The 27,350-nt window shown below is 38.2% G+C and overlaps 1 protein-coding gene across 1 annotated transcript in view; it reads right to left on the reverse strand.

Annotated features, from left to right (window-relative positions):
• Positions 1-5,723: 5,723 nt before the first annotated feature.
• Positions 5,724-27,350, reverse strand: part of ZDHHC2 (zDHHC palmitoyltransferase 2) — a 31,234-nt gene continuing 9,607 nt past the window's right edge. Inside the window, exons 3-13 of the mRNA XM_075752027.1 lie at positions 25,161-25,255; positions 21,850-21,970; positions 20,878-20,947; positions 19,272-19,304; positions 17,286-17,406; positions 16,419-16,551; positions 14,142-14,268; positions 13,865-13,957; positions 12,609-12,718; positions 12,141-12,218; positions 5,724-9,242 (exon numbers count right to left, since the gene is read on the reverse strand). Of these exons, the coding sequence (XP_075608142.1) occupies positions 12,178-12,218; positions 12,609-12,718; positions 13,865-13,957; positions 14,142-14,268; positions 16,419-16,551; positions 17,286-17,406; positions 19,272-19,304; positions 20,878-20,947; positions 21,850-21,970; positions 25,161-25,255 (944 nt within the window). The 3' untranslated portion in view covers positions 5,724-9,242; positions 12,141-12,177. The remainder of the gene's footprint in view (positions 9,243-12,140; positions 12,219-12,608; positions 12,719-13,864; positions 13,958-14,141; positions 14,269-16,418; positions 16,552-17,285; positions 17,407-19,271; positions 19,305-20,877; positions 20,948-21,849; positions 21,971-25,160; positions 25,256-27,350) is intronic.

Genomic DNA, 27,350 nt, shown 5'->3' on the forward strand with positions numbered 1-27,350 from the left:
GCACCTTTTTGTTCAGAGACAAGAATTCTTTTTCCAGGCCTCTGCTCTTCCCAATCCATTTAAAATATGTTGTTGTTTGAGTAGGTTTGTCAGAAGAAATGCAATATCAAAACCTGTTATATTTGATCTTTCTTTATTTTTTTTCTTCACTTGTATTTTTGGCTTCTGGAGTCACATGAGTGTTCCAGGAATATTGTCTGTCACCTTTTTTTTAATCATTGAATCCTTTTGCTCATTAAAAGTAGGCAAGAAGGATCTTTGAGATGGAAGAAGATAGGTCTGGAATATATTCAGAGTATTTGAGACTTTTTTTGGTATGAATTTGGGGATGACGTATAACCTCTGACATCCAAGAACTTTCTCTAATCAAGTCTGGTCACTCCAAGCTCAGGAATGGTTCCTTCCCTCACGCAGGAAATCATGCAAAAGTAGCAGGAAGCCTGTGTTGATGAACAAGGAGCTTCTGACTAAACTCAGATGTGGAAAGGAAGTGTACAAAAGGTGAAAGCAGGGACAGGTGACCCTCCCTGTCTTAAGTGTGTAGGGGTTGAGTTAAGAAAGCCAAAATCTTATCTGGAAAGAGACAAGAAAAGGGACATCAGGAGCAAAGAAAGAAAATGTGAGACCACTGCTGAATGGGGCAGGAGACCTAGTGACAGAGGACATGGAAAAGGCCAAGGTACTTGAAGCCTTCTTTGCTTTGGTTGTTACTCACAAGACTTGCCTTAAGTAACCCCAGGTCCCTGAGATGCCCAGGAAAGTGTGGAACAAGGAAGATTTATCCTTGGTAGAGGAGGATCAGGTTAGGATCGTATGAACAAATCGGACATAAAGAAGTTTAGAGGACCTGATAGGATGCATCCACAAGTGCCGAGGGAGCTGACTGGATGTCATTGTGAGGCTGTTCTCGTTATCTTTGAAAGATCATGGTGATGATGGTAGTTTCCTGGGGAGTGGAAGAGAACAGATGTCACCCTTAGCTTCAAGAAGGGCAAGGAGGATGCAGGGAACTGCAGGCCAGTCAGCCTTACCTCGAACCCTGGGAAGGTAACGGAGCAGATAATTCTACAAACCATTTCCAAACATAGAATGGATAACAAAGTGATTGGAAGTAGTCAGCCTGCATTTATGAAGGGGAGATAATTTCTGACCAGCTTGCTGTATTGACCTTCCTTGAGCGGGTGTATTGGGCTAGGTGATCACCATAGGTCCCTTCCAACGCTCTCTCTTCTATGATAATAGAGCACACTTACGTAGACTGCACTGGATCCTTGTGTCTGAAATAGCACCCATACTCATGCGTCATCTCTGCACCCACGAGGGACATATGCTTATTGGTTACCCAGAGGATAGTCCACGCAGTGCAGACTGAGTGGTCACTTCATGTTGCATAGCACAAACTGGAAGACATAACTTGTGCAGAGAGCCTGTTTTGTGTAAGGTCTGTGCTTTGCCTCCTCATGAAGGCTTTTGCTCTTGCAATGTTGTGTTTTGCTGAAAGAACAGAGGTGTGGTTGGTTCCACTTTCAGGTAATGGGGCATGTTAAGCTCTTAAAGCAAAAGGAGACAGTGTGCCTTGGGGAATCGGTTAATGTTCATCTGGTTTTCTTTAATTTAAAATTACTGTATCAAAGATAATTCCACTAGTAGTGCTTGAAATGTGGCAGTCTAAACAACACAGAGACCAAACAGTGGGTCTCAGTAACGTCTTAAGGGGGTGATTAGTCACAGTGGGAGAAGCTGGTTGATAACAAGCTGTTTAGCCGTACATAAATCCAGTTGAGAATTATTTCTGCTGGGTTACAAGTTGTGTTTCTGTTAATTGCGCAGCACTGATGGTATTAATTTTCATACTGAGGGAGTAACATTAAATACTGCCTTAAGCAACAGGGTGTACTTCAGAATCAAAGATACAGAATCAAACCTGTCTTTTGAGGCATCCTTGTTATAGAAATATGCATGGCTGCTAGTATAATTTTATAGTATTTTCATTTAATAGTTCCGAGTAAAATTTCCTAGCTTATAAGTATTAGTGCTTAAGAAATCTTGCATTTAATCATGCTGGCTGAATGTTCTTGAGTGGTAGTACTTGTTCAGCTCTATAAAACTCTTTTGTGTAATCCTTCTTTTGCAGTCACTTTGAAAAATAGGTGAAGGGCTAACTAAATCAGCTGGCAAAGTGAGTGTGTTATTCCAATACGCTCCTACCTGATTCTTCTAGAGATTCCACATGAGGAGAGCTTAATGCTTTAGTATCAAACTTAATTGAAGGTATTTGCTATTATGTGGGATTTTGATCTAGGAAAGTGATACAGCAATATATTGAAATCACAACAGGAACACAATGTAGCAATTGTATGTACAGTTGAATCACAATACGAACGTCATTCCCTTTACCGATCTCTATAGTGTGCTCATCGTCATGGTGCTGGGTGACCCCAGTCGCTAGGAAGGAACACATGGGTTGAAGCCAGCTCAAGCCCACTGCTCTCCTCAAAGCTGATTTTTCTGGGGGTGCAATTTTTATACTTGTGTTGGGCTGAGCCATATACACATGTCCCCATGCTGTTCTGGCTGGCTTAGGAAGATAGTACTTGCAATGTATTATTTTAGGGAAGACTGTCTACATAACTAGTTGAGCCACTCAACTAATACAGCTGGTAATCTACAACAAAGGCCATCTCTGGTCCCCTTGGTGGTGAGGTCAGTTCTGCTTCTTTGATGACAGCTGTGGTCATTTCCTATATTCTTTGCTGAGCTTCCAGAGCACAGCATCTGTGCCTGTCTTCTCTGAGCCGCCTTCCTGTGAAGGGGTTCATTGACCAGTCACGGAATGAAAGTGTGGCTTTATAAGGCCAAATGTTGCTAGATTTATTTATTTTAAATGTGCTACATATTAATGAATATGCCATTCAAAGAAAGGAAGAACCTCACAAACTTAAGCCCCTGCATCTTCACTTGGCTTCCCAATGGTATATCTGTTTTGTTTGCTGACATGTTTTTTGGTGGCTGTCTTTCCCCATTTTTTCAGGTGTCATTTTTACTTGAGAACATGTGTTTCTGTGTCCTCTGGTTTAAACTCTCCATTGGTTTCTCAACCTTGAATTAACTAATAACTCACCTAAACTAGTTGAGTGCACTGAAAGGAAGAAATTGCTTCTGTAGTGAATCAGTTTTTAGAAGTTCCCTGGAAGTTTAATATTCACATGATGCTAATAGATTTAGGACAGTGTGGCTTCACTGCAGTTTCTTAATTTGTAAAATAATTATTCTAAGTTAATTTTTAAATAAAATAGACTTCTTGACATTTTTATTTAACACCACCAAATCAGTGATGGCAAAGCAAGCCAAATGCCTCCAGTAGAACTCTTGGTGTTTGACTACCACAAATTGTAGAGTTTGGATAAATTCTCACAAATAATGAACCTCAATTTTTACAGAGGGTAAAACACACCGGTTGTCTCAGCGTACTTTCCCATTCATACCTTGAAGTTCTTTTTCTGGTATATCTGAACTTCAGTGTGCCTTGGTTGGTTTGCAGGAGATTGTGTTGGTGTTTTCTTCCCTTTTGCCTGACTAGGTATGGTAGAGAAAGGAGGAGGATTCTCCTGTCTTATTTTAGCAGTCTTGGGTTGGGAATGAAATGCACTCATTGATGCCAGCTGTGAAAATCTGATTTCTGCAGAGGCTTGTTTCATCCTTTTTCTGCTAGCACAGATGAGATTTTTCTTTTTTCTTTTCCTGCCACTGGTGAAGTGGGAGAATTGTCTTGCCTGTGTGTGCTCTTTCCTGTGCTTATTAGAGACTCGCCTCAATTAACTGTGTTGGATGATGCAAGGGAAGGAGATGGAGGGGGGGAGAAGGAAAGCTTTCCCTTCTCTCTGCATCAGGTAGGAACTGGCAACAGCTGAACTTTTTGAGCTGCATTACATGGAACATGCTTTATCATTTATTTACCTTCATCATAAAATAGCTGAGCTTTGCGAACGTGCTGTTCTCCTTCATTCTTGTCCCTCTGCGTGCTCTGGAGTGTATCTGCACTATCTATGGTAGTGTTTTGTATGAAGGTTAATTGCTAGTGTGCTTATATCATCAGCAAGCTATTGATTTTCTCTGTTGTACCTGTTTGAACCACTGGCCACTTTAATCTCGGATATGATAGAGAAAATAATTGGAAATAGGTTTAGGTTGTTCAGGGCTGTTTCACACAGTTACATATACATGTTACATCACAAAATACATGTTGTGTATTTTGTCTTTATAACTGGGGCTCCTTCTTTGGTGAACTGAGACTTACTGTTTTCAGAAGAAAAAAAGGAAAATTACTTCATAAAATGATGACTGTCAGGAAGTGTTGGGCCTGTTCCAGTTATGCCACTCAGTTAAAGTGTGAGCATGCAGGAGGTGGGAAAGGGGACATGGCTTACAGCACACTCCTCCAACTGCTGCAATCGAAGTGTTGGGCCCATCTGCTTGAGAAGACTACAGTGATCTAGGATGAAGAATGTAATCATTGCCCCAAATACCGGAAACTACACAGCCAGATTGCAGCAGGACTGAGTTACTGTATTTCAGTGATGGGTGCCATTAGGAAAACTTGGATAAATTAAGGAATTATCTATCTAGAGTAAACCTTGGGAGGGAGAGGGATAAAGAGGATGTAGATATCGATTGTACGTTTCAAATGAAAGTCTTTTCCATCTGGACTTCCATGGAAAGGAAGAAAAAAAAAGAATAGAATAATGATAAATTTAAAAAGGGAACAATTGAAAATCTGCCAAGGGCAAGCAGACAAGGCATTCCTTAGGTTATGTCACATGCTGCTTGCTCTAAACTTCACCCCAGAAGGCTGCTCCTCTTACGTGCCTCTTACCAGGTCACTGATGAACAAGTGAGAGCTGGAAGTAAAGTGGCAACAAAGACACCCCACCACTCATACAGCATAGCAGTACATTCTTTTTTTCATCTTCTTGTTTTGGATGTGAATGTTTGTATATGTTTCCATACAAGTATTATTTTATTTAAAACCCTTTTAAACAAGGGTTTTAAATTAAAAAAAAAAAAAAAAAGGGAAGAGCTCACAGCATACACTCCAGGTTATGTATAAACTGGAACAAAGCTTTATTTAAACGTTCCAGTGTTTTTGAGAGGCCCCTGAGCAGTCTCCTTCCTCTCTGCACCAGCAGTGGATCCAGTGCTTTCCTAGGGGAAATCTTTAGCACAGTACAAAGAGGGGGAAGTCAGGACCATTGGAAGAATCTGGCATAGGAGAGACTGGACAGCCCTCGTGAAGCAAAGCTGGTGTGGGTGACAACTCTGGTAACATACGTCACTTCCTTGCACCTCTGCATTTCTGTAAGTTGGGTTTAAAAACCCCCTCTTTTTCAGGACAAAATTCCACCTTTTTAGCCTTTAGCAGTATCCAAAGGAGTGCAGCTGTGTCTGCTGTGCCAGCATGAAGACATGGAGTGTTTCACCCATGAAAGACCAAAAAGGATTTGGTTCCCTCTTAACCTATGTCACAGTGGAGGTGCTTTGTGAGGTGCTAGGCATCTCGCAATTAAACTGGGGAGGGAAAACTTACCTACAGGCAAGTAAAAGAGTGCTCGTGAGAGGGGACAATCACAGCAACTAGGCTGTTAATGAAGCCAGAGTAGAGATGATGTTCTCTTCAGGTACACTGTCAGTAAAACTGAAGGTAGCATGTCAATGACTACTACATATGTGACTTGCTGAACATGAAGCATTTATTTATGTGAGCAATACAGTAACAAGTGGCAAGAACTCTCAGTCCAAATGATGATTAGCAACAGCTATAGCACACCATGCACTAAACCAAGTTTGCTTCCTGCAATCTTTCTGCAGTCTTGCTCAAAGACCCTGACTTTAAGTACACAAACAGTTAAAAATAATTAGCAGTTTCATTAACTACCTGCCCACAGTTGTAGGCTACTAAAGAACTTTCACTGTGCACCTTAAACTGGACAATATTTTTTTTCTCCCAAGTTAAAGAATTAAAGTGCAGCAGTTGTGTCTAATTGCTCAGTGGGAAGAGCTCACCAACATCTAGGTGTTCCATTTTCTTAATTAAAAATAGTTCTCTGTGAAGACTTTGAGCACTCTGTCACCAGTACATCAACTGACAGAGAATATGTTTGGCCATTTCTGATGCAGACAGATATTGGATTTGTTCTAACCTACAAATTAAGGAAGCTTCTTATGCATGTAGGGGGCTATGATTCATGTGACTTTACATATATATACAAAATAAATTTAATTCTATTGTCATTAGGGACTCAGGCCCATCAGAGGAGTCTGTCTAACTCCTCCAACTTCCACTTAAGCTTGAAATGCAGTCATACTGCTAGACAAATATCAGGGCTATTATTTTCTTTTTAGCAAAAAAGTAGATTAGTAACTGTACAGTAGGTAAAAAGCAGTCTTTAAAAAAAATACAGGTTACACAAAAGGCTGTAGTAAAGTGCCTAGCAAAAATATAAAGGAGAATCAGTGTAAGTGGACAAACAACAATATACCCTTCCTCCCCTTACCTCTTCACAAGTTCTCCCATGTGCATTGTAATAGCATCAACGTGCAATGACAATGTGTCAAAAAGACCCTTTTCACTTTGCTATATAAAGCATTAGAGACCTTAAAGCCAATAGAGTCATATCAGGAGTTATACTTTGGAGCATGGTTAGCTCACTTGTCCATGCTCTATACAGTGAGAACTGCCAGGAACCCCCAAAGCCTGCTGGCAGTGCTCTTCACAGAGAGGCAGAGGTACCCATCCTGAGAGCAGGTGTAGCTGCAGCCCTCTGGCTCAGATCTGCTGAACATTTACCTGGGAGCTACCCTCCTTGCTCTTTCCCCTTCTCCCTTCATCAGCATGTTCCCCAAGCCCTGATCAGGTTTCTCCTAGAGAGACAGCCTCTGGCTACATCAAAGCTGCAGATTCTTTAGGGCTATTGTGCTTTCTAAGTGTGACTTCTGAGACACCAGGCATTTCTTGATCCCTTATCCCTGTCCTTTCTCTACATTGATCCCCAGCCTTACCGAGAATGCTCAGAGCCCTGGACATAGCCAGGGAGGCTGACACCTCTATTAGAGAGAGCCATTTCCAGTATGAGTTTTGCTGGGGTAGAAATGTGTACTTTTTCTTTATGTAAACATTTGGAGCAAGTTACACTGAAGCTGAATTTCAACTTTTTACTCAGTATTTTCAAATGCATGCTCCATGACAAACCACCCTGTGACTAACTGCATTAAAAAAAAAAAAAAGACTATACAGATAGAGAACCTGAAGTGTTAAAAAATATATTTTTCCCTCTCCCCCTTCTACCTTGACAAGTTAGCCTTTAAACAAACACTAATACGAGGTAAGCTGACAAAACACGGAATAAGTAGCTGCAAAAAACTTTTGGTTGCTAGATGTCTGCAGGCATCATGTAAACTGTATGCTACCTTCATGCTAGTTTAAAAAAAAGTGTTCTACATCAAGGGCTCCACACTCTGGCACTTCTGGCAAGAAACAGATGTTTTCAGGCTGGTAAAATTTTGAGAGTTAAAAAAAAAAAAAAAGACAGTCTTCCCTCACTAGGAAAAAAAAAACAAACCACGTTTGTGCTCCAACAGCTATCACTTAAGTTGTAAACCCAAGAAAGACAAATTTTAAAGTTACCTGCCTGTAGAAGAGTTAAAGGTAAGATTTTTGCTTTCAGAAATCTGTCACTTAGTGCTGCTGCCAGTGTTCTTAACAAACAACTGGCATCTTTACACTGTGAACCAACCTGCTAAGTGACTCAGGTTTGATAACAGAAGTACTGTTCTGCTTCAACTGAACTGAGCTTAGTCTGAGTTTTTCACTTTTTTTTTGATTAGTCTTTTTATCTAGCCACCTAGAAAGCATAACCAAGTTCCTCCTAAAGTTGTTTTCAGAATAACAATTTGCATTTAAATGTAAACACTGATACCATAAATGTAGTGTATACAAAAGGCACAAGACAATTAGATTTGTGTTGCTGAAACTTCCTTGACTTTGATAGTTGATAATACATCTTTTATTATCTGGCCAGTAAACTCTGATCCCAAGCAAGCTGCTAGCTCCTAACTTCATTGAAACAGGTTTCCTACATGCAGCAGCTTGGCTTTTTGGTATTGCAATCAAACATCTGTTGTCCTGTACATGGAAATATCACAAGTTCTAACAGTAAGTCTCCTTGATTGTACATGATCTTCATTAAGTTATGCAGTAAGAAAGGTACTGTCTTAACAAGTGAAAAAAGAAATCTGAGACAACTATTGATTAATAAGAAACTAGGATTTTGAAAGACAGTGGCGCTCAGGGGCAGAGGTTGGTAAAAAGCCTTTTGGATCAAAGTTAAATGCCAACATTCATTTCCCGAAGGCTTTAATGGTTCCAAATGGGACAATAAAATCCCCATTTCATAGCACTGTCCTGTGCAGCTCCCATCAAAAGCCCCAGCTGGCCAGCTTCATTCTCTGTATTATCCATCTGAACGCAGGCTTTTTATCACTCAACTTCCCAGGGACCCACTGTAGCATTTAATTAACAAAGGCAGCATCGTCCCCCCCCCGCCCCGTAACTCTTCTAACTATTGGTAGTGCAGATCTGAGGGAAAAATGGAGCTTTTGCAATAACGTTTTCCAAAAATGTTCCAAAAATAGTCAGACATTTCACTTGGGTCCCCTTATCTTCAAAAATTGCGTATCAAGCGCTCAAAATAAAATACTGTCCACCAAGCCACTAAATTATTTGTAATCAACACTGGCTGTTCTCCCAATTCATAAAGCCAGTAGTGCAAAAATTTGATTTTAAAGTCAACTACTTACAGCAATCTGAATTAACAGGTGAATTTTCAAAACCAAGGCAAGAACAGGGACTGATATGTAAGGAGGTCACATTCTTCTTGTGCTGAATATAAAGTAAAACTAGCCACTGAAATTTTACAATTGTAAACTCAGACTCCTTTTCTTTTTCCCCCTAATACTCAGAATCATCCTTCACTATTCAAAACCAGTAATTTTAAGTTGAAACATTCTTTATAAGGTTCAGAAGTAGTATGTTTAGTTTCATGTTTCAAGCAGTGACATGGAGACAGCTAATCATCTGCCAGTTTGTTTTCTGAGCACATCGACACAGGAGCAGACAGGAGCAGCTGGCCAACAGGGCTGATATTTGGAAGAATGCATCTTCCTTCCAACAACAGCTTTTTCTTGAACTGGAACAGAACATTCATCACCAAATACATTATTAGAATTGAAGAATACTTAAACATTAAGTTATTGCAACAAGTCTCATCAACTCAAAGGGGAAAGTGAACAACAGCTGAATGAAAAATCCCTCCCTGAAGAGGAACACGGTAAGACTGTTCACAGTTATGTTCTTAATCCACTTCAGGATGACAGTGATTAAACACTGACTACATAGCGAGCAGGCCACCAGTTTATAAAATAAAGTGAGCTATTTTTACAGTACTTCCAGGTACCAACATCATTAAAAACCAATTCTTTATTGTATTAGTATAAACCACATCTGGCACTCTCAGTAATTAGTCCTCTGATTAACTATGAAGGATTACAGGATATTGAACATATCCTTAGTTGGGACAGAAATAAAAAAAAAAATTACCAACACACTGGCAGGGGCTGTGGGCTGTATTTTTCATGTCAAAGATGAAATTACTTGGTTTTGTTGTTGTGACTTCAGCATCTTTATTATTCTATTCACTCCCTAGGAACAAATATAACTCAAATGCTGTCAATAAAGTAATGACATTAAATGCAAAGTAGTTAAAAAAAAAACTAAAAATGTTTTTATATAAGGGCTCATTCCAGCAACTGCATGTGAGATTATATATATATATACACACACACACAGAGTAATCTAGCTTTTTTGTTACATCTCTAGAAAGTATTTCAAGTGCCACACAGAAACATCTCAGAGCTAAGGGTACAACCAAACTGGCACTTATGCTATGCCAGAGAAACAGTCAGTCCTTAGCTACTGCCCTTTTGAGATGTGCACATGTTGCTCTGAGGCAAAACTAACTTCCAATAGCCCCTTTACGTGCCTTTACACTTATTTTTTGGAACATACCCTCCTCTGACGGTGGTCTCTTTAAAATGCTGCACTTCAAAATGGATGCTCATAAAAAAGAAGAAACAAAAAAAACCCCCAAAACCTCCAAACCCCAGGGGGTGGTGTAATCAGACTGCAAACACAAATCTAATTGTTCCTTTCTCAGACTGGACTAAAAGAAAAAAAACAACAACCCCCCCCCAAAAAACCAAAACCAAAAAAAGAGCACAAGATGTTTATCAAGCTATACAGCTTGAAAAACACACTTTCAGCATCTCAAGAACAACCACAAAGTACCAATAAAATGTATGCACTCTTAAAAAAAAGACTAAAGTTTAAAAATTATCACTTAAGTGTTAGGACTTCAGAAAGTAGAACTCCAACCTGACAAAACTAGTAGCAATTAATGATTTTTCTGTAACATAATTAAAAAAATCTGTTTTTTTAAAGCATCACCAACTCTTTACTCTTGAGTAGCGATGACACATAAGACATTAAACTAACTGTTCTTTTCCAGAAGCTGTTGTTTCGTTGAAACAACTGATAGATTAAACAGGGCAGAAGCATGGCATTTTACTTTTTGAACAAAGGGTTAGAAATGAGATTTTTAGATTCTATTAAAAAAACCCCAAACAACCTACACAGAGCAGTCAAAATTGCAGACACCGGCTCAGTTTCATTTGCTCGTTTCTTTAACTCTGTTCATTTGACACCCACATTTTCAACACTTTAACACTTCACACCATCACCAAATTTATAGATGTACCTATATCTGCAACCATCTGTGTCTTCATTCACTGCTTAACAGAAAACCAGAATGCGAGAGTGAAGAATTTTTCAGTTTTCTCTGATGAATCCAACTGAACTTTTGGGACCTTTTTGGTACAAGCTACAGGCCACCTCTTGGTATCTGCACACCTACCATTTTTATAATCTGCCTTGACAGTGCAATACCATGCCTGATGGGTCTAGTAACAATCACTGCTGTTCTCTGATGGCTTTCCATGCCTCCCACTTCCTCCAGGAGTGACAGAGAGCAACCTGACAGCTGTGACAGCATGTCCGAGAGTCACGTCACACACAAATGAAGGACATCCGCTTGAGACACTTTTTCAGGATGACTGAAAGGGTGCTTCCAATAGCAGAGATGGAAATGACCTTGCTAGAATGACTCCGCCAATGTTGGAAAATTGTAAATTATTTGGTATGCTGAAATTCCTAAGGTTGGAGTAAAATTTTTTTTATCCATATTTTTTAAATATGATATGGTTGATTTCCATAAGCTTTGATGGAGTTAGAAATCTTCCAGTACTAAAGAGAATATGATGATCGATTGTGTTCATTCCCCGCAACCCAACTGAGGTCCCCTCCTCTCAAAAGAATTTACTAGCTGCTTCTCAAACCTGACTTCCAAGAAGTCTATGTTGCAAGATATCAATGCAAGAAATCAAAAAAAAATCTCAGCTGTTTTTAACAATAGGTGACTAAATGCTCAGGAAGTCATACGGACACCTTTTGTCTTCCATAGGCAGAACTTTTTTGTTATTAAATAGGATGCAGCTCAGTACCTGGCATAGAAGAACAAGCTGCTAATAGCTTACATATTAGAATAAATCTTTTTTCCTTCATCATCTGATAGACCTTTACCTGCTTTAGCAGACCAAGCTATGATCTTTGTGTTCAGAACTAACTCTGTTTTCAAACTTAGCTTTACAAATATTTGCTGGACAACTTGAATAGTCACAATTTCATGATCTTTCTAAAGAAAGGTAATAATAATATTTTGGAGTATTACCTAAAAGCAATGGCTATAAATGTTAAACTATTTGGCAAGCATGACACATCAAGAAATAGGAGGTTTAGTTTAAAACTGAATTAGTGTGCTACTACTCATGGTAAAAAAAAAAAAAAAAAAAAGAAAAATTAAATTGAAGAAAAGAAAACAGATAGGAAGTGCTTTAGTTATTTTCTTTTGTGCAATCTTCAAGTGTTGAGGAATCATGGAATAACATATTAAGTACAGAAAATATTAACATACCTTTCCTTACATATTCAGATGTTTCTTTTAAGGGAAATTAGGTTTCATTTTCCATGGTTAATGCAGGATTGCTCATACCTTTAAAGACAAAAAAAATGGTATTTCCACAGGAAAAGGTCTCATGTCTATTTCAGCAAATAATACAACGTGTAATTAACAATTCACCTTAGGGTCATTCCACTATTACCAAGCCTACTCCTGTCCTCTGTCCATGACATGGCTTTTCACTAGCTGCAAAAAGTGTCATCATATTCTGGTAGAAGCAATTTGTCGCCAAAAGAATTATCAGGCTTAGCCTAAAAGATAATTAGCACCTACTGGTGTTGATATTCTCAGTATCTCTTGGTCAGGTTTAACTGGGAAGGGCACCACAGCTCGATACATAGAATTTCCTACGAACGTGCTTTTAAAATAGAGTTCATGAAGTTTATTACAAAACGAGTCATTGCTCAGAAATCGGTTCCTTACCAACTTTGCCCTTTTCAGCCTTTGCACTACTTTCTGACCAAGACGGTGTATCTGTAAGAAGGTGGCTCTGGGAATCGCGCAATGGCTTTGCAGGAAACAGGTGGTTCTCACTGTAATGCCGATAAAAGAACATTAGTAACCTGCAGTGATTTTTTCATTATCTTACCACACATTACAGTTTGTCATACGCGGTATTTTCCCCAGCTTACCTTGCTGCTTTTCTGATGAATCCCTACACTTTTATCATTACCTACATTGCGCTTACATCTGTAACAACTACAGTGTAATCTAAAAAGTGACTCCCTAGCAGAGAACAGGGAAACATTCTGACTTTTTCTTTGGCTGCTATTATATATTAATAGATGTACTCCAGTTCCAAATGCACTCTATCCATATCCTCTTCCACTACAACAAACTTGACATGATAAATAGCGGAGAGAACATCTCCAATGTCTCTTGCCAATATAAGCTATGGATCACTGGGGTAAGATTTAAAATGTCAATAAACAGCTAGCTGAAACATAATGCATTTCTTTTATGAATGCGATATTGTCAATACGATTCCATTATCATTTCTTAGTCATATATTCGAGTCTACTATACTTATCACACTCTTCATTACATAAATGTTGCAAAAATGCTACAATGTGAAATACTAAGCTATTATATTTATTTAGCATAAGGAGCATCTGCATACTCTTTGCACTTTAAAGATGTCACGTCCATGAAAGATAAGAACTAAGAAAATATGTCCTATTATCAGCAGAAATAAAAACGCATGCGTTTAATATGCAGCTTCCTGCGCTTTGGCACAAGTGCCAAGGCCTGGGATTCCCTTGCGCGAAGCATCTTTCACCAGATAGGAAGACGCAGGCCTTCCCCAAAGCCTTGCAAGGTAATTAATGCATCTGTATCACAGGCAGACTGACTAACCGTCTCATCTGTGTGCAGAACAGAATGTTACTGATACTCAATGTTAGGCAGGTGTGGAAAATTCAGGTCCTGGGATGCCACTGAACTGACATAAAGCACACTGGGGGGGCAAAAACCCCCCACCTTATTTCCATAAATTTAAATATGTATCTGAGGATTAGCTGAATTACAGCTTAGCTGTTAAAAATCTGACTGGTATTTATTATTAGGATACTCTTCATTTGCTTACCACTTCTAAGCATCTTATATGTGGTTCTATTTGTATTTGCACAGCAAAAAACAGAATATCCACTATTTGAAATGAGTAACAAAAAGCAGATTACTTTTTGGATGTTGAATTAAGACCACCAGGTGTGGAAGCTTGCTCAGGATCCTGATTAACAAGGCAAGTTGGGAAGGAGCAGCCATCCCCTAGACTGAGAAAGTCAGAATTAGTATCACACATACAAAAAAAACCCAACCCACAAAACTTTGAACAACTGTTTTTTCTAAAGTGAGTATTACCGTATCTTATTTCGAAAAACTAACCACCGCCTCAAACCCTGTGGATGCTGATTATTCAATGGTTTCAACAAATGAAGCATTAAAAACAGAGCGTACCTTGAAAACACAGGCAGCAACCAGTATTTCTTCTCGTCACCAAATACCTGCCTGAGGTTTTTGCTGAATCCCAAGCTAAAGCCATTCTTGTCTGTTCTATGACGAAATATGGGAGCTCTGAACACCTCTTAAAAAAAAATAAAATAATCAGATCTCTTTGCAAGATAGCACATTTAAGTTTCACACTGGTACTTAAGCAATTGCACTGACAATACCATCATCAAGAGGAAAGGCTGTACTGCCCAAACAACGGCAAAAATCAGTCTGCTCCTGAAAGCCAAAGCCAGTGCTAGATGGTCACGGTGTGTGCAGAGGAAGTCCTGTGGCTGAGGAAGGGAGTCTCCTCCACCCTCCTCCCTAATCAAGGCAAGGAAGAGCGAGGAACTCACTTTTTAAGAAGGCCTGATATGCTCTATGAAGATTTCAGCATGTGACTACAGCACAGAGAGTGTTCAAGAACGAAAAACCGAAACAAAGGGTTTACTACAGAAAGAGTAATGGAAAAGAAGAAAAGCTTAACCTACTTTAGGAGTAAGACTAGTAGTATTCATGCCCTGGGGAATGAAGATATTGTGTGTTTTTACAGCTGCATAAAGCAAGCACTTTACTCGTAGACCCAGATTATTCCCCACGGACAACCAACCTAAATTTCTGGAGAAGAGAGCTAAATATAGCTTCAAGTGTTGCAGAGTGCCTGAAGCACAAAAGTCATTCACTTTCCACCAAGTGACTGATAGCCATTTAATTCCCTTAATTGGCTATATACAGTAGGCAAACGATGTCCTGATGTCCGGACAGTACAGCTCACACAAACCATGCTATAACCATGCAGAAATCATCCTTCTCCAGTAAATCCTTAGCTATGAACTGCTACAAATGACCTTCAACATGTAGTATGCTTTAGTTACAAGGTGTTTTAAAGAAGGGGGAAGGGAAAATAGATACCCTTTTAGATGCCCATGTCAGGTTAGGAAAACAGCTCCCAGGCTGATTTAGCTTAAAAGCTGTCATGGCTTTGTTACCAAACTATTGCATGTTCAGGGTTTCACATATTGAGCAATTTCCCAAAGTAAAATGGGAAGAAGAGACAAACACATCTTTTTGAGTAGCTTATGTGTACAGAAAACATGCTCTATTACCTGTATGGAATTCAATTTGTTTTTTTAAAAACATGAAATGTTGAATTAGAACTGTACTGCATTATTGTTACCTTTGAACAATTTTTTTTTTTTTTTGCACTAAAATGGTAAGAATAGTTTGTAAACAGAATACTTAATTATTTCTGTTCATTTAAGCATCATTAATAAAACTTTTCTCCACTTACAACTAGATTGAACAAATTTTTTCCGATACTAATTGCTAAGTAGATGATTTTTCAGAATATTGAAGAAATCCACAAATCCTACAGAAATCTTGACGTAAACAAGCTTTCTTCCAATGATATATAGTAAAAGTTTTCCATTAATCATTGACATATTAGTAAATCTGAAGAGAACTGGAAAAACCAGATCAATTCATTGGCTTACTCTAATTCAGTTTATAACAGAAAAGCATTTTGAGATTTAGAAACTTTAATGAATATATTGCAAATTGGTATTATTACAGTCCAGGATGTAGTACAGAACAGGCACTCAATTTTCTGCAACTCCATTTATTTATTTGCTTGTTTATTAAGATTTGTAACCAAACATGCATCCAAGCAGTGGGAAATCCTAGTTTAACGCCAACATTCAATGCAGCTATATATACTGCCCCAGAGTAGAAGCACAGGCCATCTTCTTTGAGGTTTTTAAAATTAACAAACTGAACAGAGGAACTTTGGTTCCACAGCGTGCAAGGGTGGGAATGAAGGGCTGGCGCCACTGCCCTGAGACACCTCATCAGGGGACCCTGACCTGGGGGCTGGAATGCCAAACAAGAAGCACTTGTGTGAGCATGCCTTAGTGCATCTAACATTTATTACAAAGTGATCTCATATTTATTTATTTTTTAATTTATTCAGTTTCTAATAACAAGCTGTGGATGGGAGGAAGTTGGATAAAGAGGATGAGTTCATTAATAGCTTGGTCCCTTGGGGCAGGAGGAAGAGAGTCATGAATTTCCGCGGAGCAGCAGAACTGGGGAGTCAGTACCGGACACTGCCAGATCCGGGCACTTCTAACCAGGGTCCAAGGAACTTGTATAGGACTGCCTGCTTTTTCCATTACTCCCATACATATAATATACATTTATTATTTAGTTAGTGCTGTCAAACACAAAAGCATTAAATCTACTTACCTAATGTAGACTTATTCTTGCTGACAAGCCAACAGTGATACCCAAAGAGAGAAGACAGACTAACAGAAAACATAGCTGCAGCAAAGAATAAAAACATGATGTGGAACTTGGCTTGAGTATCAGGAAGGCCATTCTAAAAATAAAATAAAAAAAATTATGCCATTAGAATTGGGGAAATAGCTGTTTAATTTGATTATTAATAAATCCTCTATTCAGCCAAATCAAATTCAGTGTAGACACAAACGTACCACACAACAAGAGTCTGAATAAATGAATTATACACCTTCTATATACAGACAGCCAGGCAATTAGGTTGCTGACAGCAGCTAAGTTCAAGAAGGGGCCCTTTCTTGAGAAAGTATAAATACTGACAACAGGAATCTGCAATTTGGATCTGAACTGTGAAGTGTCTTTTAGTGAAGAAAAATATATCTTTACAAAAATTGCCTTAATTAGCCTTTTCAGAATATTTATATTATAGCATAAATATTGCAAATCTTAGAAGGTAATATCCTAAGTTGTGAACCCAGATAATAACTAAAATACCAGAAGATTTCTCTGAAGCTTTTTCACAGGACAGCATTAAAAGAAGTTAACAAAATCTATCTACAGTATAAATTCCCTTGTAAAATGTTTTCTAAATAATTGCATACTTGTTCTACACAGCTTCAAAATAATGAAGAAATAAGTGACAATTCATAAACTATGACAAACAGAAAAAAATAGAGGACTACACTTATTAGATAAAACTTTTGTACCTCATATTAGGAGATACTAGATTACAATGTAATGCCTCGGAATCTTAAGACTTCTTGCACAGGGGTCACTTCACACGCTTAAAGACAGTACGTAGATTAGGGTACTTACTGTCCAAAACTTGATAAAATACTGTAAATCTGTTGCAGCAATGAAAAGGCAATACAGTAGTGAGTAAGCCAAGAAGAGAAGAAAAAATTTGTAATTGGAGAATCCTACACAGTTGTTCACCCTGATAACAAAACAAAAGTAAAAATGGAATGTAATGAAAGTTATTTTCTTTGCTTTCATCCAATTTAAAATGGATGAAGAGTAAAACTGATAAACGTACTGACAACTGGCTAAATAATGGTGTGCTATTGCAGCAAAACATTCATACAGAAGAACAGTCCAGGTTAACAATTTGGATTACAGTTAAGATTTAAAATGTTTAATTTTGAAGTACAACAAAAAGAGAGATCCTTTCTGTCTCAAGAGTTAGTTTATTGAAAATGCAGGCAAAGAAATAACTTATAAGACACCAAAGGTGATGCAACTCGGTTAACAAAAAGCATACAGAATTAAGGAGATGCTAAATTCTTTTCGGATGACTCTGACAAAGGAGAGATGTTTAAAATGATTCCTGAGGTACTCCTAACGTGCCTTGTTAGTATCAGAGTTGTTATATACAAATTATATTTTTGGTGATGCATCAAGCCATCGCATTCCTGCCTGCAGCTCCATCCATATACAGTATGAGTAGCAGCAGCACTAGCATAGAAATCACTAATGCTTTTATTTCTGCATCACTTAAACCTTTTAGAATAGTTAGAGGGCAATTAGCATTAAATATTTCCATTTATCACAGCACTTCCATTAGTGCCAGAGTGATAGCCAAAATAAAGCCTCCCAAAAAGCAGAAGACAGCTGCCCTGAGGCTAGGACATGACTACCATCATACTACCTCTGCCTTCCAAATGCTCCAGCTTACTTTACCTAGGTTATTTTTACCTGTCCTCTCTCCAGAAGTCCTTCTCCTAGCAGAATATTAAAATAGTAGTAATTGCCATCACTCTCCCTAAGCATCACATGGGTTCTTTCCCACCAAACTTGCTCCCACCAAAAAATACCAACACAAAAAGCAAAGCAGGACCTAATGATGTTCTCAGGGGGGCTAAACCCCACCCATTATACTGATTTACACCCTTACTTTGGTTGGCAAAATAGCCATATGATATTTCCCATAGAACCCTTGAGCACAGCATCCCTTCCTCCCCCAGGACAGAGTCTCCTCTGCCCAGGAATTTGATTTAAGAAGGTCAAACCAGCCGCTTGGGACTGTCTACCATTCAGTTTGTCCAACACAGGAGATTCTTCTTTTCTGATCGGTTTCATGTGGTGAAGAACTGCCATCTACCACTCAATCCTCTTAACTTGGACCTTACTAAACAATTACCTTTAATTATTTCTGTGACATACCTGCCAAACTGACAAAAAATTAATTACACATCCTGTCTACCCACTGTTTCCAAGGGCAGCGGAGGAAAGACAGGAAAACAAAACCACTGTGCAGGCTGACATGGCAGCAAAAGGAGGGAGGGTGGGAGGGAGAGGGGAGAAAAAATGAAAGAAAACAAAGAACCCATATAACTAAAAAAAGCTAACTTGCTGTTTCCAGCAAGCCCACTCAAGCGGTCCTGGGAGTTTCCACAAGGGGAACAAGGCACTGCCCTTCCCTTTGGTTTTTATCCCAGGGCAGTATTTCATCATTCAATGCAACTAAGCCACAGTAACAGTCAAACTCAAAGTCCATGAAGAAAAGATGCAACTCTTAAAAGAAGTTTTCTTACTGACCAGAAGTCTACCTCATCCTAACTGTAAAAACATGGAGGTACCTAACTCAATGGTCTAAGAAAAATGATACACGAACTTCTTTCCACATCTCACAACTAGGAAAAGAGGATATACAGTAAGTAACTCCAGTGGTCCTGCAAGACCATTAACTTCACATAAGCATCTAACTCTAGGAATAGTGAAGCATCACCTTCATAACAGGCCCCTCAAGAGTTTATTTTATCAAATCAGAAAGTAAGAAAAGAAAGCCAATAGTATACTCACCAAGGGCAATGATGATCCATTTTCAAAATGCATCTTAAAAAAAACCCCAAGATAATTCCAAGCATTGCAAAAGGCAAAAGAAAAACAAAAGTCAGAAGCACAGTTATGTGTCAGATTTAAATTATTCACATACAGATTAAGAATTACCCATACGTACTATTGGTTACCTAATCTATTTAACAAAGATGTCTATTTAAATTCACATAATACAGTTTACCTACAAGTAAACTGTAGGTAACCCAAACTCAAAATGCTTCTTCTGTCTGGAGCTTAGTGATTTAAGAAAATGCAATCTATAACTTCAGCTTTAGGATTTGGTTCTCATTCTGAATAGGTTTTTCAACTATTGTTTATTCTCTGACAGAGACCTAGAAACTAGGCTAATTCAATTATTATATACTTAGTGATGCAACTAAATATATTTCCAAGTACATGATTTTATAGAAATATATGCAGATGCACTGGAGGTTTTTAAGAACTTACCTTGTATGAAAAATCCCAAGCATTTTTGCAATTAATCACTCTCCACAATAAAACATGCGCAAGGAAATCAGGTATCATTGAAGCAAGTGAATTTTGACAAGGTAAGGACAAAATTAAAGTATTCTGCAAAAGGTAGTAACTAAAGGCATTCTGCAAATTTCACTCACATTTCACTGGATAACCCAGGTCACCCTTTTTCCCTACCCTGCTCAGACACGAGAACATTTCTGTCTTACATTGCAACTACCATCCCATACAACACAACCAAGATCCTCTTTCTGCCTCAACTCAGTTACTCTTTCAGTGCCTCTGCTGTTTTGCTGGACAAAATGGAAAGTCGTCTCTGCCTCATGGTTGTGTTGGAAGGTTTGATGCATTATCACCTGAAGAGTACTTGGAACAAATCAACCTTTCAGGAAGCCCCTTAAAGTTGGAAATTTAAAAAACACTGGGGGCAAGAGTGGAGAAACACAGACATCCAAGTTAACTGGAGAAAGGTCAGAGAGAAGAACAGCCGAAAGAAAGATTTTATTAGGAAGCAAATAGATTTCTGGGGAATATGGAGGTGAACTTCATTTGGTGTTAGACAAACAAAAACTTTATTTTGCGGCTTCAGTTAGAAATGGGGAATGCTTGGTTGTTTCTTTCTTTAAATAAAATTAACCTGCAAGTTATCCCATGAAAAATAGGATATTAAGTTTATTACCTCAGATAAGATGTAAGTGACATCATGATTAGATTGAGATGGGTAGTGATCTTTATTCAGATTCTAACAAAAAAAGCAAATTTTTGTTTATCAGCTATTTTTGGTTACATTTTTAAGGAAAGTTCTTTATTAATATTCATAATTTTTAACCATTACGTAAAGAATGTGTAAGACCATGTAATCCATGTTGGCATCAAGAAAACCATCAAATGAATTAGAGTAAGTTACAGACTTCTTTAGAAATAAATAAACAAACAAACAAAAACTAAACCTGGAAAAAAATCTAAGGAATAAAAAAAGCTTCTCTGCCAAAACATTAAACCTGAAAAATCTAGGCATAAAAAAATAAAAGCTCCTGTGTCAAGAAAAAAAAAATCTGTTTATCCAGAAAGCCACTTATTTAAAATATTTTCTTACTTGTCGCATACAGAACAGTGATGGCAACGATCTGGTTTTACAAGATGGCATCTGTCACAGTATCTGATTGCTAAAGAAAAAATTCCAAGATTAGGTCTCAATGTAGTTACACATTTTGATTTCTGAAGCCGGCGCAAAAGTAAATACTAGCAGCTCAGCCCAGCTGAACCCCCAGGAAAGCATTTCAGCACGATCAGAAACAGTTGCAAATATTGAAGCATTCTTTAAGTACTTGCAATGCTGAATCTAGCAAAGTGAACCCAAAAAGCTCAGTTTTTGCAATCTCTGCTAATCAGGCTAATCAGGGCTTTTTCTTCCAAACCCCTTAGCTCTGCAAAGCAACCAGTGAACCAACAAAACCCTCACTAGACTGGAAAAACTTTAAAGACTGTTCAACAATATAGCTATTTTAGGCTATTATTCTAACAGCTTTAATTTACTATATGAGATTATCTCTTGGATTTGCTTAGCTAGCCAGCATTCACAAACTTACCATATCAGCAGGTTAAGATTAACTCTTAGTTTGGAAGAACTTTTGTTCTCGCAACTGAACAACCAGCAAGTAAAACAGTAACAGTTTCTTACTGTGATTTATCTAGCTATACATGACATGCAGACAGTGATTATTTTTTATATTTTTTTAACCTATGAAAGAAGAAATCTGTGCAGTTAAAGACTGCTACAGCCTTTTCTGCAGTTTGTTAGTATTACAAGCTATTTGTTAATGTCAGTTTGCACACATTTAGCAAATCCTAAACTGTACACAGCAAGTTACTTTCCAACAATCTTTCCATTGAATACATGTAGCCGTATGAAGCTGCATTAAAGTTAAGTTCTTGGGTCACTTTGTTATTTTATGAAGTATGAAGAGCAGTTCTTCATACAGTTCAAACCCTTGAATTTTTTTTTTAAATTCGTTTAGGTAGTACATCAAGACATCTGCCTTCAGTGGTCTCCTGAACACCTATTTACCTCCAGACATTGTCCGTGTATAGATAGGAAGATCCTTGGCTGCCCGTCTTAAGACTTCTTGCTGGGATTCACCTCTAGGCTCCCTCTCTAGGGATTCCTTGTCTGAATATGATAGATGAAACTGGAATAATTTTTAAAATCAGAGCTATGTTAGCAAATTTCAAGTTAAAGAAGTATCTGTAGAGATGTAAAGAGAAACAAATATTCATTATATAAAGATAGATTAGCAGCACGTACAAGGTATTACAGCAAATAACCCAATGTTCCTAAGACTACTAATTTAGTTTAGGGCAACTGAAGACAAAATTAAAATTATTTCTGATTTGGTATTGATGCAATGCTGAATGCTTCCAGAAGTAACAAGCAACACTCCTCAAGAGAGGGATCAAGAGTTTACCATTTCCTTGAAAGGTCAGTTAATTTACTTCTGTAATACTAAATATCAGCTAGTGAATATAAGCTAGGGATGTCAGTCTTTAACTGTAAGAAAATACTCTACTAGCAATAGCAGAAAAGATAGTTTTATCTCTCTTCTGGTGTCTGGCATTTTCCCTTTTATTCTTTGCCACTGGAGAGTTGCTGTTCTCTTCATGCAGGTGTTAGGATGTGGTTTTACTTCAGTGATTGCCTGAGAGAAGGTAGAGATGGGTGTCTGGTATGACAGAATAACCACGTCTGAACACCTTCCTGCATGAAAGGACAACTTCTGTCACTGCCCAAAATGGCAACAACAAATGTTGCTCTAGTGAGAGCTGAGAGAGTAAAAATTACTGAGAGAGATGCATGGTATACACGAGGTAGTCCAAATTTCTTATACTCTGAAGTCCTCTGCAACACAGTCAGCTTTGTCACTGTAGCTTCTAGAAACAGGCAGATGCCGAAGTCATTGGTATCTCTATCAGAGAAACAGGATGCAAAATCACCCCTGAAAAGAAGTCTGTATTTGGCAGGAAGAGGTGCTGTCTCTAACCTGTAGTAGAAACAGAAGCCCTCTGCAGAACATTTACGTCTATAGAAAGGCTAGTGATTACAATAATATTCAATTTTTTTCCTAGATGAAAGTGATGCACGTAAAATTAAGAAAGCAGACAGAAACATACAATTAGGAGCCTATTCTCACCTCCAGAGAGGAGGCACCGCTCAACCTTCCCAACAAAGCTCACAATCTTCCAGAAACTGGAGGTTCAACATTTAGCACAAGTTTCTCAGGTCACCTTTCATTTTTTCCCTGCAAGAATACACCCTTGCCAACACCTGAATTGATTTATATTGGCACACATAGGATTTCTCACTGCAGAAACTTGGTTCAGAATACTTTTTTTTTTTTTGAATGCTTCCTGTTTGATGTACACAGAGCTACTGTTCCATCATTTTGTGTTAGTTCCCAGAGTAGTCCTAAGTCTACAAAACTTTCCTGTCTGGGAAACCATCCTCTCTCCCATCTTCACGCAATGTTTGTAGTTAGCTGGTACACACAGGTACAGAATGGCACATGCTAAAGTGAAGTCCCTCAAAGTCTCTTAAAGAGAAGCTGCAGCCAGAACTTTAGTGCTTTTCATACATTGAAATAAGCTTAAAAAGAAATATACAGGCTGCGTGGTTTGCACCAGCTGCGGTATTCATGAAAACAAAACGCAAAAGCTTTATCTGTTTTTCAGTCTTCAATCGAGTATTTGCTATAGTTGGTAAGTCAGTTCAGTTAAGTTGAAAACACATCCTTTTACATTTACAGACTTCATCATAGAAACTGGAAGCCAAGCAGTAACTTATTACAAAATACCCTAATTAATTTTAAAAATACTGCTCTAGTAGATTAGGAAAAAGACATGGAACAACAAACATGTCACTTACTGCCAGCAACATTGTGTAAATTCAAAGAACACAGAAACATCACACATTGCTTTCTGTTACCAACTACAATATTTTTAATATCCCATTTGAAGTTCTCAGTAGCATTGTCTAAAGACTTTGGAATCCCACTATAATTACTAAGGATTCGTCAAAATGTTTTGGAAGTCTTCTATTGGCATCAGCCCAGTGACTTGAAAACCCTTCTAATTATCACTACAATCACCACATACATGCATATATTTTGCTATGTAATTACCAAATGAAATGGGTTCTTAATTTATTTTGTTGCTCTCTGCCCCAAGCTGTAGTAAAGACTGCAGTGTGAAATTGAAGGAAGTTGCCAGTTACTTGAATTATCTATTTGTTTCCACAATTACATATCTTACTAGTGAATGAAAGCTATTCAGAAAAGAACCTCTGCACAATAGACAGCAGAAATCACAAGCTGTTTATTTTGTGTTGGCATGATAGTTACAAGAGCTAGAGTTATGAGTCCATGCCGAAGTATTGGCTTTGTGAATGTTTCAAACTCCAGAGCAGCCACAGCACTATTCCTCTTGACCTCAGAGGTTGAGTGACATAGCACCTACTGAGGACTGTCAGCCTTCTGTACAAAGACAGGATGGAAGAGGCCAAAAAGTTGCGCTGGTTGTACCAAGTTGCACAGGGAGGATTTTAATCAAGACTATTGATAGTTTCTTTTTTTTTTTTTTTTTAATGTTAGAAAGAATGTGAAACTAAACTCATAAAAAACCCTCAATACTGTACTAAAGGAATTATCTTGAGGCTACATCATGCTATATCTTAATATTCTCCAAAACAGCTGGATGCTGCTTAACACTTCTGTACTCTCTGGACATAGACTTGGGGTATATATTGACTCAGACCGCTTTTCCATGCAGCTGTTCTGTACTAGCTCCCTTCCTGCCTAGCCAGCTGTGGCTTCCCAGCATCAGTTTACCTGTTGTGCACTCACACCACAACCCCCACGTTCCTTCATATCAAAATGGACAGGGAAGAAGCTTTCGTTCAGAGCACAACAGACAGATGCTGACAGGCAATACAAGTCTTAAACACAGGGAAATCAATTTTTTGCCCACATAAAAGTATTATATTCCTGTGCAAAGAGTTAAGGTGCTAGTTCAAGTAATATTTTTAAAGTATAAAAATATATTTTTCAAGTGGAGAGGTTTTTTTCTTCTTAATAACTATTATCTAATTTAAAAACATCTATTAAAAAAAAACTTTAAAACTTAGAGAAGGTGTAATTTTTTTTGTCTTGGTCATGGTCATTATCCTGTTTGCAATTTGACTTAACTCCTATTAAGAAGCTGTAACTACCATCTGTATTTTTCTACACAGTGTAAAACTACATGAGATCAGAGTCTAGTTTATTCAAATACTACAAAATCAGGCATTTGACTAGGCTATTTCAGAAACAAAAGTTAAGTTTATCTTACTTCTTTTGAAGGATTCATTGGTAGCGTAAAGATTGTTTTCCAATATGACCAGACGAACAGCATGAAAAATATGTGGTAAGCAACCAGGCACACAACTAAAATCAAAAAGGAACAGAATTAATACAAACAGACCGGTGATATTATAGTACTTACAAACGGATGCTGTACATTTCACAGATAGTTACTCTAACAGATGTACATACAGAGGCTCTGCAAAAGCATTGCAACAAAACTATTGCATTGCAATTTTACATGAGACAAATACAGACTGTGTGGGGAAAGTCATGATACAGGCTACATCTATAACTAGATTTTGAGGGGAATGGTTAATAGCCTATTAGAGTCCCATAATTATTTAGCAAGCACTCTCCCTTTATGCATTTGTTAAATCCTATTTAACTGATACATCTCTGCTTTTTAGCTTTATATACCATGTAGGGAGACTGCCAGCCATGCAAAAAAACCCAAACAAAACCCCCAAAACCCCCAAGCCCCCCAAAAGGAAGCATAGCTACCTAAACAATGATGAGAGCAAGGGGAGTCTTTGAGTGGATACACATATGATACCTAAGCAGTAACCATAACCAGTTAATTTGTTTTGCTAGATTTTTAGGATAGAGGACAGTAGAGTGGTTTTTAAAAACCTGCAAGTTCTTGAAATGCAAATGTTCATACACTACTTTATATTCTTCACAGCCAAAGATGTATTCTTCCATTATTTTTTTTTTTAATAGATGCCAGTCAACATTTACCAGGCTGAGCTGTTTTACTAGAATACAGAAGGTAACATTAACTTTTCCAAAGAGCCTGCCATGGACAGACAGGTGTTTCCATTTAAAAGCTCTCACTGTACTAACCAATTCACTACAGTAGATAGTAAATCCAAAACTTGTATGCCCCAATTAACTTGCTCTAATGCACAAGAGAGTATTTCCTTGGATTTTTCTTCCTTGGGCTGAGAGGCAGCAAATAAAGGACATCATAACGGGAAGCTTGTGTACTTTCACTACACAATCTGAAATACTGCCCTTGTATGGTTAGGCCATGTTTTTATATATGTAATGCCATTCAGTGCTAGAGAATTTTCCATAACACACACACGATGGTGTGTCTAAGTGCAGGAAAAGTAGCCCAGCATGTTCTTGTTTGTTGTAAATTTGCCTCAAAAGTAACACTGAACAAAATGTTTCTGGTGTTGAACTTTCTTTTCTCAAAAAAATAGCACGCAGTTAAAAATAATAAACAAAAGCTAACAAAATCTGAGGAGCAACACTGTACAAAGGTTTTGGGATGATGGGGAAAAGAGCCATATGCCACGTCGGTTGACGGTTGGACTTGATGATCCTGGAGGTCTTTTCCAACCTTAAAGATTCTATGTCTATGAACTGAAAAAAATCTCATCAGTATAAGTGACAGAACTGGATTCCACATCAAGCACAATACACTAAATGACCATCTTGTTACTGCACAAGGATCTGGCAGGAACAGCCCACATTTTTATCAGAACAGTTCTATCAACTCTAAAAAAACCTGATTGACTCAAACAAAATCAGTATTTTTTTTATTCATGGCATAAAGCGAGGGCAAGGTAGGGCAAGTTACTTCAGTTCTGTGCACTATGCGTTTACTAATCTGCAGCTACATTTTATTGTTGTGAGAGTAACAGTAACTGTGATGGACAAGAAAATCCCTTTTTCATACATTAAAAAAAAAAAAAACACTGGAGGAAGACAAAATTTTAACGTAAAGACACTATGCCATATTTCCCCTTTAAAGTCTGCAGAATACTTAAGCTCTTCTTGTTTAGTCTTGCAGCTCAGTTCTCCAATCTCACTGGGGTCCCAACCAGTCACTCCTCCCAGGCTACCTACCACCAGTTCCCCTGCACCACAATGGAGACCCTGGGCTACCCAGTGGGTGTTCAGAAGTCCAACATAAGAACCTCAGTTCCCTTGAGACAGAAAAAGCAGAACTGTCCTGAGCTCCCTGGGCAGAAATCCCTCTATTTTACACTTTTTCTGAAAAAACAAACAAACAAACCAACCAACCAAAAAAAACCCCAAATGGTGTATCCCTTGCTTGAAGGCAACCCATTAAGAAATAGCTAGCATAGCTAGAGCTGCCTGGAAATTTGCAGGAACCGTAACAGGGCTGAGCCCCATTTGTGCAGTTTTCACCCCTGAAAACATT

Source organism: Balearica regulorum, chromosome 4, assembly GCF_011004875.1.
Source record: "Balearica regulorum gibbericeps isolate bBalReg1 chromosome 4, bBalReg1.pri, whole genome shotgun sequence".
Taxonomy (NCBI): domain Eukaryota; kingdom Metazoa; phylum Chordata; class Aves; order Gruiformes; family Gruidae; genus Balearica; species Balearica regulorum.